The 18,607-nt window shown below is 36.9% G+C and overlaps 1 protein-coding gene across 2 annotated transcripts in view; it reads left to right on the top strand.

Annotated features, from left to right (window-relative positions):
* The window catches only part of Gxylt1 (glucoside xylosyltransferase 1), a 66,616-nt gene extending 51,470 nt beyond the window's left edge, over positions 1 to 15,146 (top strand). For both annotated transcript variants that reach the window (XM_003475859.5, XM_003475860.5), the window contains one exon: positions 9,583 to 15,146. In XM_003475859.5, coding sequence (XP_003475907.1) covers positions 9,583 to 9,744 — 162 coding nt within the window. In that variant the 3' untranslated portion in view covers positions 9,745 to 15,146. The remainder of the gene's footprint in view (positions 1 to 9,582) is intronic.
* The last annotated feature ends 3,461 nt before the right edge of the window (positions 15,147 to 18,607 follow it).

The raw sequence follows: 18,607 nt of genomic DNA, 5'->3' as shown, positions 1-18,607 counted from the left end.
GCTATCTTTCAAAGAAATTGTGTTTTCCTTTAGTATGCTTTGCCATTGGCCATGTGTACTGCTATCAGGGTATCTTTGCTTGTGGGAAGAGGTCCCTTCAGGGACAGAGCTGATAAATACAAACCTTAGACACCCACAGAATTGTGTGTTTATACTGATGCCTCTACTTCCAGCCCATTCCTTCAAGATCTTTCTTGCCTTCTCTTCTTATCGATTTTATCTCCTTTCAGTTCCGCAATTAGAATCTTGACTCCTAATGTTAACAATTTGTTTAAAGCTATAATGCATTTAAAAGAATTTCAGAAATGCTTCATCACATTGTTGCCTCTACCACTTATCCCTAAAAAGCAGCCTGCAAAGAAGGGTTCAGGATTTTGTTTTCCATCATCTCTGTCCTGCTCCTATATGGGTATGTATTCAAGATAGTGCTCAGAAGTTAGCTTGAATTAGTTCTTTTTTCCCTCCCTTTTAGAGTGACTGTTTTATATATTTGAAATACAGTTCTTTGTAGTGCATTATTAAATGTCCTTCAAAATATTGAAGCCATGCACTAGGGATGCTGAGGCATGAGGGTCACCGAGAGTTCAAGGCTATCCTAAACTACATGATGAGATGCTGAGTAAAAAACAATGTTGAAAGCTTGTAAGGGTTTACTTAGGTGAATCCCTCTGTCACCTGTCCTTCTTAGCTCACCCACCCTCACAGGTTTCCAGGAGACTGTTTTCTGGTTTGTCCTCCTATGCTTCTCTTTGGAAGATGAATACCTGAGTATGTGCTTGTTTTGTAATTTCCCCTTTCTTACACAAAGGTAGCACACTGTATATAATTACTTGTTCTTCATTTTTTTCTGCTTAAGATATTCCGGAAATATATGTGAAACTCTCTGATAGGATACTTGGTAATTTCCAGTATTTTGTATTATGAATAATGGAACCTCACATAGCCTTGCCATATGTACATTTGTATTTTGGGCAGGTGAATCTCCAGGTGAAATGCCTTGAAGTGGGATTATTCTGTTGAAGATATTACCTCTTTTGCCCATGAAGGGTTTCTTTGCATTCTTGCCAACAATTTGTGATGCGGCCTTACTGCTGTCTACATCCTAATTAACAGAATGTGTTACAAAGCTTTTGAAATTTTGTCATCCCGATGAATGAAGAATGGAGCCTTACATTACAGTATTTTCTCCAGTTTGACTTTATTTGAAAACTCTTGTATGTTTATTTAAAATTTTACACAATTGTTTATCAACTTTTTTTAAAGAAAAAATCATAACCTTTTACTACCAACAGATTATAGAATGACTTACAGTAGAATTCACCCATATACTATTTCATTTATTAAAATCACACATAATTCTTTTATTTTGGAAGACGAATGGATATCATTTGATCCTTTTTCAAATAGCTCTGCTGTTGTCTCAACACTATTCATTTAAAGTTTATTGTCAACCCAAAGTGTTGAGACCACTCACTATATTGTCTACTAAAATTCCATTTGTAATTTCTGGATTTTCTGTTTCATTCTTTTGGTCTGTCCATTTGTGCACTAATATTATACCTTTATGATAGCATTGTGTTGTGTTTTAGTTTTTAGTTTTTTACATATTTATTTATTTATTGATTGATTATTTTTGAGACTTGGTCTTGCTATGTAGGTCAGGCTAGATTTGAACTCACTGTGTAGCCCAAGCTGGCCTTGAAATTGTGGCAAGCCTTTTGCCTCAGCCTCCCAAGTGCTAGGATTACAGATGTGTGCCACCATGCCTGACTGTGCTGTTTTAATATTGGATAGGATTATTCCCTCTTCATAGCTTAACCTTTTTAGTGTTTCCCTAGCTATGTTCACTTTGCCACACACTGATACAAATAGAGCTCACTGATGATTTTATTGGGTCCATATTAGTGTCCTATTCGAATTCAGGTACTACTGACATTTTGTTGGTTGGTATAGGTTGGATGTTACTTATGCCTGCTAGAACTCATTATTCTCATTGGTGGAACAAAATATGCAACGCTCAGTTTAAAGGAGGTAAGCTTTATTTTGATTCTGCTTGAGTGGCTTCAAGGCAGAAACACAAGGGCAGAGGGACCTGAAGAAGGAAAGCTGCTCAATTTGTGCCAGCCAGAAAGTAGAGGGAGAAGGGAGAAGCAGGGGCAAGAACTGCTTCTAAGTTCTGCCTCTAAGCAGGCTCCACCTCCTAATAGCAAGTCAGTTGTGAACTCATGTGCTGACTAATCCACAGGTGAGGGTAGTGCCCCATGTTCTAGTCACCTTCCATACATGGGAGACTTTTCATGGGACATTTGTAGATCCAGACAGATGTTGTGATTCAATTGCCTGTGTAATGGTATTAGATGTTGTGGGGCCATTAAGAAGTAATCATAGTCAGGGGGGGCATCACCTTCATTAGGGATTGTGGTGCCCTTGAAAAGAATTATCTAGAGTGGGTTCTTAGGAGATAAGGTTAGCACTTCCCCTGGCCTCTCCTGGATACTTTTTCTTGTGGTTTCTACTCTGAGGCCTTCAGCATCAGTCTAGCAATACCAGTACCTGCTAGGCTGATGTCCCATGAAAAGTCTCCCATGTATGGAAGGCTATGCTCTTGGATTTCCAGAACTGTGAACTAAAGATCTTTATAAAATTATCTGCCATGATATTTTATTAAAGGAACAGAAAACAGACCAAGACAGTGGCGTTGAAATACCCTACTCAAGAATGAGGGTTATCTTCCCATTTGTCTTCAGGAATGCCTTAGTATTTTCTTACAGATTTTAAACATGCGTTACATTTATACTTAAGTATTTTGTTATTTATATTGGTTTGTAAATAAGTAATTTCTCTTTCAAATGTTTGCTTTATAATGATTCTGGAAAAAATTTACACTGTCTCTACCCTACTATATCTGTTCTCTTCTCTATCTGTTCATGCCAGATATGTTTTCTTCTCTTTTCTTTTTGTTCTCATGGTCTTGCTTTGTGTAATTAAGGTGGATTGATAGAGATTATATTTCATACACTTCAGGTACATACATGAGCTAGGTCCCTGTGAGTATCTTAGGGACCAGGACTTGGGGCAGATTTCATGGAGCTTTGGATTTATGCTTCGATGATGAGTTGAGTCACTCTTTGTGTTAGCTGATTCACTGCTAACCTAAGAAGAAGTACAGGTGACCATTTAACTCATATAGATGTGCTTTGTGTTCCGCTAGACTGTGCTTAATCTTAGTGGATGTGGAAGCAAAGTATAAATAGATAGAATTATATTAGTTTGACCTTTAAATGTAGGGATCTGAAGAAGACCTGCCAAGTTCTTACTATTTGTTAGTGACCGATATAAGCATAGTATACCTTATTGATAAATAGGAATAAAAGCACTTGACTTAGACTGTATCATGACAGAGACTACTAGAACTAGAGTTTAGTAGTTTTGTTACAGAATAGGAGTTATTTGAAATGGCCATGAAGAATTAGGGTATAACTGGTGAATTGGCCTGCCTGGGGTGATATGTATCTGCCCGAGAACACTGCTCGGGCTCTGACAAGGTCCCTGGCAAACTAGGCATTGAGTTGTTGAGTCTGACTGGAGTGTTGGTAAAGATGATAAGGATGAGGTGTAGAGATGCTGTGTGGTGCCAGTGTACTAAGCCACTGTTATAAGGGAGTGGAGTTTTCTCCTGGAAAATATTTTCCTCAAACTTGATAGAGAAAAAAGTGGTAATAATCTCTATAGGCTGTGGTTTTTGTGGGTTATTTGCTAAGTTTCTTGTTCTATAAACTTGACAGATAAAGTTACTAAATAATGAGCTTATCATAATATGACTACAAACTGAAGAATTATAAAATTTAGTGTTGATTTTAATTTTAATGTAGCAGGCTTGTGTGCCTAAAGAAGTTAATACATATTTTAATAATGCTTTATTATGGGTTGTCAGAAGGTAATAAAAATGAAGAAAAGTACTTTTGGGGTTCTAAGACTTTGTAAGAAAAGAAATGCATTCCTATAAAAATGTGATTCCTTTGTTTCCTTTGAGCATTTAAAAAGACTCTTATAGAATTAAATCTCTCTAGCTTTATGTTTTTTGTACCTTGTAAATATATACCTTTTAAAATCTGAAAAATAGCCTTAAGTTGATTAATTACACTTGACTTCTAAAAATCAGATCTAATTTTTAAAATAATTTCAAACACTAATGACTTTTTTGGTGTTTGTTTTGAGGCTGTGTTAACTACAGCTTATATCCATCCATTTTTCAACTTAATGAATTTAATCAGCCTCTTATGGTGCTCTTGGTTTGTGATTTTTATCTTCCCTTAATCTATAATTCAGTGAGAAATGTAATTTTTTAAAGAATTGCATTCAGGCAAGGGTATTTATGCAAGATTCAGACAGAAACTTAGTCATAGCCATGGGATCCAGTGAGCAGTATGAATTATAAAGGACATGAACCACCTTTAAAATTAAATACATAGCTGTATGTGCCAACAAATCAGTTTTTACAGTCTATCCAGATTTGTTAAATATTAGTTGTTGGATGAATAAAAATACTAAGTTTAAAAATTGGAAATTCAAAATGGGAACAAAACATTTTATGACTCTATAAGGTATTTTCTGCTTCATGTATTTCATTCTGAATTACTGTATTTCCGTGGTGTTTCTGCATTTGATTTACTATCCACCTGCTTATAGTTGCATAACTAACTTGCAAATGATCTTGAGTGCTTTCCCTACCACAGTTCTTCCTTATATGTAATAGACATTCAGGATTTGTTGGATTGAATTGCTATTCTGTCATCCTTGTTGTGCATGTTCTGCATTTTGTTTAATTTTGTGGAACTGGGGAGAGAACCTAGGACCTTATGCATGCCAGGCAAATGCTCTACCACTGAGATAAGTCTCCAGTCATTTTTTAAAATTTGAGTTTGAGATGAGATCTCACTGAGTGGCCCCGGCTGCTGTCCTGCACCAGCCTCCTGAGTAGCTGAACTTACAGGCATGTGCCATCTGTGAATTCTGTTCTTTGAAAAAGCCTCACATGCTTCATCGTGATCATTGTGACCTCATGTTGTATTTTTGCCTTTCAGCTGTCACTTTAATATATAAAGTGTGACTTTCCTAAAAAGTTATTTTCTGGGTACCATGCTAAGAAAGGAGGACCTGTGTTAAGAAAGGCTTCTCAGAGGAGCTGACATTTGACCTGAGCCCAAAGCATGGTGAGCACAGGCCCCAAAGCAGTGGGGAAGTGAGTTAGGCACAGAGCAGTATGGCAAGAGATCTGCATTGATGTAAGGCACCCTGAAGAGGTAGGTTATTACTACACAACCCTGGAGACATGGCAGGTGGAGCAAGAGCAGAATGCAGTGTTTTTAGGCTGTGTTTCTGTAGGTCAGGATAATTTGTCTTTTTGCTTAGTCAGATTACTGTGTCATATAATGAGTTAAAGTCTAATTGATGAGAAAATTATTCTTATTTCAGAAAATACTCATCAAAGGATTTCTCAGTGAAGGAAAAAAACTAACCACAACACTAGAATTTAAATCACATGAAAATGAATTAACTGAATCTTACATATTACATAATTCTGGAAAATAAGGGTCTTCCTCTAATTCTTAAATGTATTTAGCATATATATATATTATATATATTTATTGTTAATATTGGATAGTAAAAACAAAAATGTAACCAAAATTTGGTCTTCCCATTGTTATATTCCTCAACCAGTTATTCAAGTATGTTTTTAACACATATTGGAATGTTATTTGACAGTATTGCTTGAGAAAGTTTATTTCCTTTAACTCGACAGCCACTTTTTAAAAAAATTTTATTTAAAGGTGAAAACAAAACAGTATAAGGGTACAAGTAATACAGAATTTCAAAAAAAATAGTAAGAAGTCACTAGTTAATAGATTACATATTGTCATCTTACAAATGTTTGTTCAAGTTACAGGATTAAAGCATACAAAGTAGACATTCAAACAGTGAGACTGCAAACAGTTGTGTTTAGTGATTGAACAAAAACTTAGTAATATGGTTATCTATCCTAACACACCTAAACACACTTGCAGTTGTATCTTTTAGAGCACTTTTTTCCTCTCTTTTTTACAACAACCTTTACACATTTTGGGTTTTATTACTTGCATAGTTCTTATTACTTTGTTTTTTGAAGAGAATAAAACCAAATATGACAACACAAAGCAGTCAGTCAAAACAAAGGATGGACACAGTACATGATGTAAAAACAGAATACAAGGTAATCAACAATGGTTACCATAATGCTTCTTGCTACCTTAAAAAGAATTGCCTATATCATTAGGTATAATAAAATTGAACAAAACAGTACAGAACAAGACCAATAAAACCTAAACATTGGAGACATTACAGGACTTCAAAAGAAGATAATAGCCAAACCAGAATGGGCATCATAGTGAATCTTACTGCCTTCAAAGTAGTTGCCTGTACCCTCAAATTTGATACTATCAGACAGAACAGAGCAGAATAAAATCAGTCAAAACAAGATGGTGGGAGCAATACAGGCCTTCAAATCAAGTTAATAGGAAATCAAAAAAGGTTACTATAATACATCCTGCTAATTTTTTTGATTTTTTTTCCCTTAATTAAAAAAATAATAAATAATTTTTTTTTTTAAAGGAAAGATTGAGATAAAAGAGGACATAACAGCATAACAATACAGGTCAAAGTATAACAATTTCAGCAACCTAGTGCTCACCACAAGATAACCCGACTTAAAAGTGGTTACCATAGTGTCTCTTTCCTTGAAATATTTGAGTATAACTTCGTATACTATGGCACCAAACATAATCAAGGCAGTGTGAAACCATTCAAGAGGTTTCACATTCATTCAAGAGAAAGTGTTACAAGGTATTTAGAACCAGCTAACGGAAAACGAACAATGGTTTCTGTATTACTTCTTTGCCTATAAAAATTTTTGTTTATACTATCACATATAATAAAATCCAGTAAGATACAACATGATTAAAACCAATGAAGGCAAAAGAACAACAGTTTGATGGGACTTCAAAACAAGATGATATTAAATCAGCACTAGCTATTATGTCTTGTTTTCTTCAAAATAGCTGTTCGTATCACCACAGGCAATATTATCAAACAGCCCAGAAAAAAACCATTCCAATTAATGAGTGAAAACTTTATAAGGCTTCAAAGCCATGTAATGGGGAATCATGATTATCACATACTTTTATATATTTGAATCATTTCTTACAATAGGGAAACTATTTGGTATTCATACATGTGAGTTTGATTTATTTCACTTACGAGTATGGTCTCAAGCTGAGTCCATTTATTTATAAATATCTCAATGTGATCCTTTATAGCTGAGTAGTACTCGATTGTATAAAAATACCACAACTTTTTTTATCCACTCCTCAGTTGATGGGCACTTAGGTTGTTTCCAAGATCTGGCAATTACAAATTGTGCTGCTATAAACACGGGTGCACATATATCACTGTGGTATGATGCTTTCAGTTCTTCTGGGAATATGCCTAAAAGTGGAATAGCTGGAACAAATGGGACTTCCAATGCCAGCTTTTTGAGAAATCTCCAGACTGACTCCACAATGGTTGCACCAGTGTACACTCCCACCAACAGTGCAGGAGAGTTCCTTTTTCCCCACAGCCTTTCCATCATTTGTTGTTGATGGTTTTCATGATCTTGGCCATTCTTTCAGGAGTGAGATGGAATTTCAGTGTGTCGACAGCCACTTTTAACCTTTCACAAACTTGGCCGTGTGTGTGTGTGTGTGTGTGTGTGTGTGTGTGTGTGTATAAAATACAGCACAGCACTTTTTTTTCAGTCTTCACTGCTCATTCAACCTCATCCTTCGTGCTGTTTAAAGGTTAAAAGCATGATTTTGTTTACTTATTTGCAGAAGGATTTCTGTGTTGTGCAGAAGTGCCTAGATCAGTGATGGCAAACCTTTTAGAGCTTTTAGTTATATTACAAAGAGCCAGCTGTTGCGTGGGTGGTCATCACCGCCACTGGCGAAGACTTTTGGAGTTAGGCTACTGAGACAGAATCCTGGCTTAGATACTCACTAAGCTTGTAACAGTCGGAAGATGCTCACCTCTTGCCTTGAAAGTGCTTCAGTGTAAAATGGGCATGAAAATACGTATTTCATAAATTTATCCTGAAGTTTAAGCACATTAAGACATGTAGAGCTCTTACAGTGACATCCAACAGATAGGTGCTGCCCTGTGTGCATTTGTTATTTTCATTACATTTGTTCTATTTAAGCTTTCTTTTTATTGGTCTTCAAAACCATTTTCGAGATTTCTATTCACTGTGTGTGATTTTTTTTTTAAAATCCCTCAAAGACTAATGGTTTCTTATAGTTATGTTCACAATTTTCCTGCTTGAAAGGTACAAACATTTAGGATCTTTTTGCATCTCCTCACTGGTAAGTACATGTTAAAAATACAGACATATTTCTTGATGGTGACTTTCTACAGAGTGCGTGTGTATTTCTAGATGGTGACTTTCTACAGAGTGAGTGTGCTTGGGTTGGAATCTATTTCTTCTTTCTTGGTGTACTAATGAACCTTAGGGATAATCTCAGGTTATTTCCACTTCTTGGGTTTCAGGTTGTGAATTTCCTTTGTGATTTTGCGTTTTTAACTGACTACAAACTTTTGTGTAAGCACCATCCATCTTTCTAATTGAAAGTGTGCCTAGTTGGAAATCCTAAATCCAAAAATAAAACTGATTGAAAATACTAAGAGCACAATTTATTTCCACTTAACTATTGCTGCAGCATTCACAAATATATTCCTTAGTATATTTGTATGTTTTGTAGTAAGAACAAGCAAATAAAGAAACTTGTCAAAAATGTATTTTGGAATTAATGGGTCAGTCATTTAACTGATGCATTTCCTGGTTTACTTTTTACACCTTTTCCTGACTCCTGAGGTTTGCAAATAGAAGTTCTCAATTATTTTTATCTTTAGGAGCCTTCTGGGTAAAGAAGGCTCTTTGGGAAATGTGGAGCTGTGTCATCATACTGCATTCATCCCCTCTGAGCCTCTTATCTCATTTCTTTCTAATGTAGCTGTACCACTATTACCAGAGACATTTGGGAAGAGATTTGATAAACGAGAAAGTTCTGATATTTTGTTTGGCACTAAGTTGTCCAGGCTGGTCTGAAACATTGAATCATCTTGCTTCAGGCTCCTGAATAGTTGGGGCTATAGGCCTGTGCCACCTCGCCTGGCTAGCCCCTCACTCCTTTTTTAAACGAAGTCCAGCTTTCATGGTTTCTCCTTAGGTACCTTCAGAGTTTTTGATCTGGTTCTTCTCTGCTGTTGAGCATTTTTTCCCCTTGACTTAGAATACCCTACTTCTATTAATCTTCTCTGAATAGCTTTTCCTGGTTCCCTTAGAGAATTAGCATCTCTTATCTCCCTTCTCTAACAGTTCTGTGTGATGTGTTGAAAATGTTTGTTGAGAATATACTTTTTGTAAGATATCAAATGAAGGGTAGTATTAAACTGGAGAAGTTGTAGGGAAATTAATGAAATTTTTATGTGTTTTTTACTTTTATTTTCTAGTGTTCTTTTGAAGATGACAATGTCCGTTCCTTGTTAAAGCCTTTAGAACTGCAGCTACAAAAGACAGTGCATACATACTGTGGAAAAATTTACAAAATATTTATCAAGCAACTAACAAAAAGCGTAAGAGACCTTTATGACAGACCACCAAAGCAGAGATGACTTTTGTGACTGCTGAAGTCAATGGGTGAAAACAACAAAATATCTGAGGATATGTATGAAGGAATGGTCTTCCATGAAGTACTTGGGAAGGAAATACTTATGACCAGAAAAATTTTTTCCCAAAGAAGTTATAAAAGCAAAATATTCATATGATGGACAAGTTAAAATTCTGGATTCCAACAAGAAGATATTTTTGATCTCTGATGTTTTGTAACATGTTACTTGTTATCATTCCATGATTGCTAAACTGTAACTGAATTTTTGTAGACTAGAGCTCTCTTGGTTTTACTCAGAAGTAAGGTGGTAGAGTTGTGTGGGTGCAAGAGGTGTACCTCTTACACAGTCTCCACTGTGAGTGCAAACTGTGAGTATAGCAATAATTTATGTCAGCACTAACCTCACTTTATACACATAAGAAAAAAGTTGTTTACAGGAGCAGAAAAGGTTCTGTTTCTCAACAAATGTGATGTGACCAATGTAACCCTTGACAATCTATATGTACTGTTAGGCATTTCATCTCTGTTCTACAATGTTTTTGTGACAATCATGTTAAAAATTATCTTTAGCCTATGAGCTGCACGTTAAAAACTGAGTTGTAGAAGAAAGTAAAAATAGTGAAAATGTTGAGGTTTTTGTGTGTGTGGTGCATGCGTGCTTATATGTGTGTGTGGAGGGAGTAAGAGATAAAGAGAATGTACTGTTTTCATTTTGTGTGCATTAAACTGTTTTGCCAAACCTCAGTTATAAGATATTTAGAATTTTTTTTTATCACTTTATGTGAAAGTTGTCAGCTTTCCTGGGCATTCTGGAAGCAGGATATATTATAGTGACAATAAAGTTTGAGAACCTTAATAATAATGCTAATGTGATGGTGGAAAGTACAGTGGACCAAAATGTATAAGCAGTATTCTTACTGAGATCAGTAATTATATTACAATGCAATAGGGGAAAATGGTCCATTTAAACTATTCTACCTCAAAATAACTTTGCAGGATATTTTTCTAAGAAGCAAATTTATAGATTAAGTTGAACAATTTTGATGGGTGGTTTAGATTAATTAGATTATTCTGTCCACAGAAAAGTAATTTTGATTGGGTTAATGTTCATATCTTCCTTTTTTGAACATTGCTAAAGATCGTTAACTTTTTAATTTTGAAGATGAGAAAAATATGACTTCCCATTCTTGACCTGCTGCCTATGTAATATAATTCTAGATCTGAGTACTTAGTGTGTACTATGCTGGAGCACATCTCATTTTGCTGTGTGCTATATGGTTATCTTCATTTTTTCTCTGGTATTTTAAGCCTAGATAGGGAGGGGAACATCATGAAGGAAAAAAAGATCACTTGTGGAAATTGTGGCATTTGGCTTTGGGAAGATATAGAGCCTCCAGAGTAGACCTGAAGTAGGCAGAAATCAAATAGTTGGTACTGTTGTGTCCTGTCTGCTGTAGTTCAGTCAGGGACAGATTGAGAGAGGAAAGTTAAAGGCAAGTTAAAAGTTGACTCCACCTCCCAGAAGACCTCCCACAAAAGAAAGGATGATAACCAGCCCAGCGCTCTGATAACAGATAGGTTGGGAGGGCAAGAGCTGTATACTTTCTTAACAGAGTATGAGAACTGTGATGACGTGGAGCTTGCTGAGGAGGTAGTGAGAAGGCTAAAATTTGAAACCTTGGCAAATGGTCCACAAATGAGACCATTGCTGTCTGACTCTAGAGGGAGGGAGCTTGTTAAAAATAGATATTCTCAATTTTACCTTTAAATCTTTTTAATGAAAGATTACACAAAATTAGAAAGCGTAGTACAGTGGTACTAATGATCCAGTCCTATCTCAACCTCCCAGAGTGCTGGGATTACACGTATGTCCACACTCAGCTTGTTGAAAATTTTAACATTTTAGGAACTACAAACACATCATATAGGAAAGTAGCAACAATCCTGTGGTTTCATCTGCTATCCAGTCCTTAGGTGTGTTTTGCTGAGTGTCTCAAAAATGCCATTGTTCAGTTGGATTGTTAGAATTAGGATGAAATACAAGTTACATCCTGTTCAGGTGAATTTGATGTCTCCCAATTTGGGAACAAATTATTTTGCCAACTTCAGGATGCCACCATTCCTGGAACAGTTGCTAAATTACAAATGTCATTTGGAGTTAGAGTAACTAATTTGATTTATTGACTGGATATGGACTTATAATAGTAGATTCTGTCAGACTTAGTTTCCTCAGTGAAGGAGGCTTAGGATGTGTTGTGGTTGATGGGACGGTGAGGAGTCTGGTTGTAGTGGAATCAGCTGGCCCGTGCCTGGGTCTCACTCCGGTCGTGGCTCGTGGCTTATAGACTGTACCACAGTTGCTTGTGGATTCATCAGAAACTTCTTCAGTTGGTCCCTTCAGATCCGACGTAAGCAAGCATTTTACCATAACCGTCTGCTTTTTTAAGTGAAATTAATGGTTATCTCAGAGTGCTGATAGCAGTTTGAAAATGAATTTTCTGAATTTTCAGAATAATTTTTTCCTTCAGAATTCTTAAAATGCAGTGCTCAGTTAATGAGGTTAAATTATAGACAACTTAGAGAACATACATTTTTTGTATAAGTTTTTCATAATGTATCTATGCAGTTTGTATAAATTATGTATTTTTTGAGTCTCTGTGTTAAAACAATTCAGACCTCAGAATTATCTCTGGGCTACAGTATTACCAAAGCGGAAAGACTTTAAAATGTAGTCATATTTTGTATTTGTAGTCATCTTTAATGAACTTGAAAAACCTATAGAAAGTATATTTTGTGATTCATAGTTTAAGAACACACACTTTATTGTTGTTGTTGTTTGGTCCTTATTGAAGAGTAATTCTACTGTATAAGGAAGTCATGCTGTCTTTGGACTCTTCAGAGCCTGAAGTAACATCAGTGCTTACATGTTGGTCTCTCATCCTGCCTCACTCAGGTGGTATTGATGGCGTGAGACCAGATTGTGAGCTAGATCTGGCTGGGCACCTCAGGCCCATTGTTTAATCATCTCTGTGCCTTAGGTTTTAAGTACAATCAGTCTTCATTTCAAACCTCGAAGGAAGATGAGACTCAGAGTGATTTTAGATTTGAAGGTGTCGTGCATGGCTTATGAAGCTACTACCAGTGTTACTGGTGGTCTGTCTCCATAGGCTGAATGTTCTCTGGCATGTATCTGCAGTGTGAATTTGCTTATATTGTGAAAGAAAGAATTAAGGAAGAGAAAGTAGAGAAGAAAAGAATGATGTGAATGAATAATCAGGAAGGGAAAGAAAGGAAGTGAGAAAGAAGAAAGAGAATTAAGGTGAAGATACAAAAGACAGAGTAAGAGAGGAGATGGACCGAAAGTGGAAGTGACAAGTGGAGACGGACAGGAAGGTTGTGGAAACACTTTCTTTTGGAGTTACAGCTAGATCGCTGTCCACTGTCCCTAGTCCTTCAGGTCAGGACAGGTGCTGGCTTCTGTGGGAAGAGGGCGGCAGGGACAGCTGTGTTTGGTTTCTTGGTCAGGTAAGTTTTTTTTTTGAAGACTAACAATCCAAGCTAAGGATTTAGCTCAGCAGTTCCAGCACTTGCCTGCTAAGTGCAAGGTTGTGAATTCAATCCTCAGTACCAAAAAAAACAGCAATTCAATATTTTGTCTTTTTACTAGATTTCGATTTGTGAGCTAGGAACTGTGGAAACAAATGCCTTCCATTTCAGTTGGACTTATTTGAGAGTAGCCATGTATTCGTCAGGGAGGGCAGGAAGAAACGAAAGGTGGGAGTGAGGGGCTGCCAGGAATCTCTTGCAGCAGTTTCCCCACGTGAGGGTCATAGGTAGGAAATGAGGCCGAGAATCACTGCTCTGCCTTGAGGGTAGGGTAAGCCTTAGAGCACATCTATTCTTCAGGAGGGTGCTTTCATTTAACTGTTACAAATGGATTCAAGAGAACAGGAACATTAGAGACACATAAAAAACGAAGACCTTAAAAGATAGTCATTCTCTTTTTCAGGTAGTACTTTGTGATGCTGTAGTTGCAATCAGAATCTCTTTGTTTTAAAATAATTTTGGTTCCTTAGAGTAAATAGAAAAGAAACATCCGATTGCAGTATGTCAGGTGTGGGGCCAGTTACCAGTTTATTAAATGCAATTTCAAATATCTTTAATAATTGCCCTCTTACTTTTAGTATTTGATGAAATATTTTTACTGTTAATAGTATACTTCATACATTGCCAAAGTAACCCCCTTTTTGCCTGTTAAAATCAGGCTAAACTGTTTTGATGTTTGTTGTTTCTTAACTCATTGAACACAAAACTAAATTTCAAAATGTAAGATACATAAACTTAATATAAAAATCTAAAAAGGTATAAAGAAAACTAACAATGACCATGATGTTATCCAGATATCTAGCAATTGCAGCATGGCATACTACTGAAAAAGTTTAAATTGGTTGCAAATCAGTATTAGACTTACTTTGGAAAGTTTGAGTTGTCATTTTGTCTCAAATAATTTCAAATGCCTAATGGGATTATTTCCTTAGAATATTCAAATGAAAGAGAGCTTTTGCCAATAATTTTTCTCACCACTAATGTGCGTGGTGTTTGGAGGATCTCTGGTCAGCCATTTTAATACCAAATTTGAGACTGGTGTGAAGCCTTTGATTATGTTTATATAGGCCAATTGGAATATGTGGACATGTTCATATGTGGGGTATGATTGTGGCCTCTTTTAAAAATGGGTGAATAGAATGCAACAGCATATATTCCATTTGAAAAATAAATGACTGTCTATGGTGGACAATACCTGTTTTCAACCTTTGTGTAAAATCTCTTCCGGGAATATTGGAATGTTACCTTTTTGTGCAAAAATGACCCATGGTTAGTAGTATTGTTTAGAATATGTCATCCATTGCAAATGTAGCAAGCATGATTATTTCACATGTATTGTCATCGGTATTTGAGAGCTGGACCTGTGCTTTCTGATGGATGCTGTAACACAAGACCTGTGAAAAACATGGTGAAAATCAGAAACTGCGCCTGTTCCTGAAAAGGTAGCAGGTGTTTCACTTTTCAGAGTATTTTGCATAAATTACTAATATTTTAAGTAGCAATAGTTTTGAAAGCTGGAGGAATGTATTATGATATACTGTGATATTTAGAAATGATTGTCCTTAAACTACTTTTATTTTAAAATATTTTGGCTTTAGAATAATGTGAGTATCTTTCTCCAAATATTTTGTGTATTTTGAAAGTTTACTAAAAAGAGCATAAAATGATAGATTTGAGTCTAATTTGGGAGTAATGGGAAATTGTTTTCTATTTTGGAGGAATTCAGCTCATTTTTTATTGAGAAACTATGTTGTTACTAAATAAACATGTACTCAATAAATGTTTAGTTTTCTCAAATAATGTATGTGAATTATTTTTGCAGTCACAATTTTCAGGGACTCAATCCCCAGCAGCAACAAAACAAAGAACAGTTTTAATAGTTTTTAAGTTGGAATGGTTGATAATAAGGTGGAGTCCAAGCAGAAACTGTTTCTTGGATTACCTAATTCAGTGGCTGAATAACATTGTCAAGAACCTCCATATCAGCCAGGTGTTATACATATTTATAATCCCCAGTACTTGGGAGACTGAGACAGGCGAATGCTTTGAATTGGAAGCCAGTGTGGGCTATATAGTGAGTTCACAGCGAGCCTGGGCCACATAGTGAGATATCATCTAAAAAAAAAAAAGGAAAAAACCTTTCATTCTGCCTGTTTGTCCATTACTATTCTCGCTATGTGACATTTCCTCTCATGGCTCCAATGTGATAGCATACATCCTGGTGGAAAATAGCCTAAATTTAAATATATACATATTTATATATATTTCAATTTAAATATGTATATAAATATGTATTTAAATATATATTTATATATTATATATATTTAACTATATATGTTTAAATAAGTTGTCTTGGGTACTTTTTTCTCTTTGCTGAGACTAAACAACTGGTGCCCAAAACTAAGAAATGAAAAATTTATTTAGCTGACATTTTGTAAAGGTTTCAGTCCATCTTTGTCAGCTGTGAGCTAAATAAACTGAGGCAGAGTAGCATGGCACAGGGGCAACTGTTCATGGTAGCAAAAGACAAAAGCAACAAGAGCAAAAAGTGGGGAGCCAAACCAGTTTTCCTGCCTTCTGTTGTAAGCAGGTTACCCACCGTAGGATGGGTATAGCACTCACACCATCTCTGTGCCTTCCTCTTTCACAGGCTGAGAATATTTACAAAGTGAGGACTCTGGCTACTGCTGAGTTGCTTAAACTTCTAAGCTTCTTAAGTTGGCACAATGAATCAATCATTATAACGTTCTAGGGTATAAACAACTGCCTTAGGGTATGTCCCCTACACCCTAAGATGTGGAACTGCTGAGTCAGTTAAGCATGTAAACTTCTCAAATTGACACCATATATCAGTCATTACAATTTACCCCTTGTCAACTTTGCAGCCAGGCACATTTCTTTAAACTAGTTTTTAGATACAGATGTTATTATTTCACAACTTGAACATTACTACACAGGTTTAGCAATTCTTAATCAGTGCTGTCTATCAATATTAGAACCATAACATTCCACCCCTGCCCTCCCAAAAGACTCATGCACATCCCTTTATGCAAAAGACATGTAGTCTATCTCTAAAGGTTGCCAAAGTCCTAACACTTTCAGCAGTGCTGAAAAGTCCAAGTCTCAAGTCTCCAAGATGAAAGGCAAACACTTAGCTGCAAGCTCCTGTAATAAATGAAAGTTAAACACTTCCAAGATTCAGTGGCACAAAGTATTTCATTCCAAAAGTTACAAGCAGGAATACAAAGAGATTGGAATCAAGGCAAATCCAAACTCCAGCAAGTCAAACATTAAGCCCTGTAGTTCCATGTTAAGCATCTGAAGCAATCTGGTAAGTTGTGAGCTCCAAAGGACTTGTGTGGCTCTGTTTTTATGGCATGTCCCGTGGTTGTAGCTCCCATGGCTTCTCTCTTGGGCCTTTTCTGCTCCCTCCTTACAAGTTCCCTCAGGTGATCTGTGTTCCTGGATTCTCCAAACTTCTGGGTTCTCCAGTGCACCTTTGGCTTCACACAGCTTCACACACTACCCTTTCAGAAGCACACTGCCTGCCCTCCCAGGCTTTTGAAATCTGAGTGGAAGCCTTTTTAACCCTATAACTCTTGCATTCTGCATGCACCTAAAACCAGTGCCACCTAGATACCAAGATCTGCCAGCTGGAGCAGTAGCCAGGCTTTCTTCTCTCTTGGCAGTAGGGACTGAGTGCCTGAACCGTTCAGCACTCTTGAGTCCAATTCTGAGGAAGAAATTCTCTATAATGCTCCCATTCTGAAACCTGATGCAGCCACTACTGCCATTTTGGAATCTGGTGCTCTGGGGCTTCTCAAAGCAACATCTTTTACTGTTTGCAATTTTGAGGCTGGCAAATTCTGCTTTTCTGTGATGCCTTCTATTTTCTGGTTCCTTATCAACAATCAACATATCCTGTGCTCCATCTTTGCAGTCTATAGCTTTATTGTAGCTTCCCTTCTGGCCAAACTTGCAGCATTTTAAATCATGTTGGAGTGTTTGCTCTTGATTCTCAACATAAATCTGGCTAAAAGTCCCCAACAGTAGTTCTGCCACCACCTCAACATTTGACTGGCTTGAAATTTCTTCTGCCAATTAGTCTGCTACACTTAGTCTCAGCAGAGTCTCTTGATATGAGCAAAATGCACACAAACTTTTTGCCAAGCCTAACATACATCATGTGGCATCAAACAGTCAATGCAGTCCTTTATCCTAGGAGAAACCTGAGCCTGTTCTTCACTGGCAGGATTTCTATCAATCTTCTGATTTGAGCTCTGACCTAATCTTCCATGCAGAACAGCCTGAGGTGTTCCAGCTCTGTTCTTCCAGGCTATATCTCCAAACCTTCCCGAGTCCTTCCCATGAGCCATTCCTAAAGGCTACTGAACTGCATGGTTAGGTATAGCCAGAGCAACAACCCCATTCCTGATACCAAATTCTGTCTTGGTTTCTTTTCTTATTACTGCCATAAAATACCTGATACCCAAAATTAAAAGAGGAAAGGTTTATTTAGCTCATAGTTTGTGAGGTTTTCAGTCCATAATCTGCTGACTCTGAGGCAGGCTGGCACATGGCAGGGGGGTTACAGTTCATGGCAGTGGAAGATACCAGAAGCAAGAAGAGCAAAATGGGCAAGCAAGCCTCTTTCCCACCCTTATTTTGTATGCAGGCTAAGTGCCTTCAGGTGGGTGTAGCACTCATATGCCAGTCCCAGCACTAGACAATGAACCAATCACAAACTGTAGATTCAGCCACACCCAGAAAGCAAAACCTCATCATGATAACATGAGGCTTTGGGGGGACATCCAGACACAAACCATAGCTTTCTGCCCTTGACTCCACCAAACCTTTTTTTGGAGGTGACTGAATCTGGAATGTTTCATTGATTTATAGAGCAATGCTGGGATTAAGGGTGGGTGATGGCTGGATTAGTCCACTGATTGGATTGGCACCACTTTAATCCCAGTAGTGTATACAATATAAAGGATAGAAAGAGCCTTGGCTTTTGCTATTTTCTGTCATCATAAGCCATTGCCCCTCTGCCATGTTGCACCCTGCCTTGGAGCCAGCTGAGTACATACTGAAACCTCTATAAACTATGAAGTAACTAGCCCTCCTTTGTTTGAAAACCAAACATAGGGGGCTGGGAATTTAGAGCAGTGGCATAAGTGCCTCCTTGCAAGCATGTGGTTGTGAGTTTGATCCCTGGTACTGGTAAAAAAAGAAAAAAACAAATATATATAGGCTGTCCAGTG

Source organism: Cavia porcellus, unplaced genomic scaffold (genome assembly GCF_034190915.1).
Source record: "Cavia porcellus strain 051 isolate PalLab524CR breed Dunkin Hartley unplaced genomic scaffold, mCavPor4.1 scaffold_8, whole genome shotgun sequence".
NCBI lineage: Eukaryota > Metazoa > Chordata > Mammalia > Rodentia > Caviidae > Cavia > Cavia porcellus.
Note: the sequence above shows the minus strand (reverse complement) of the source record. Positions and strands in the feature narration are given on the sequence as shown.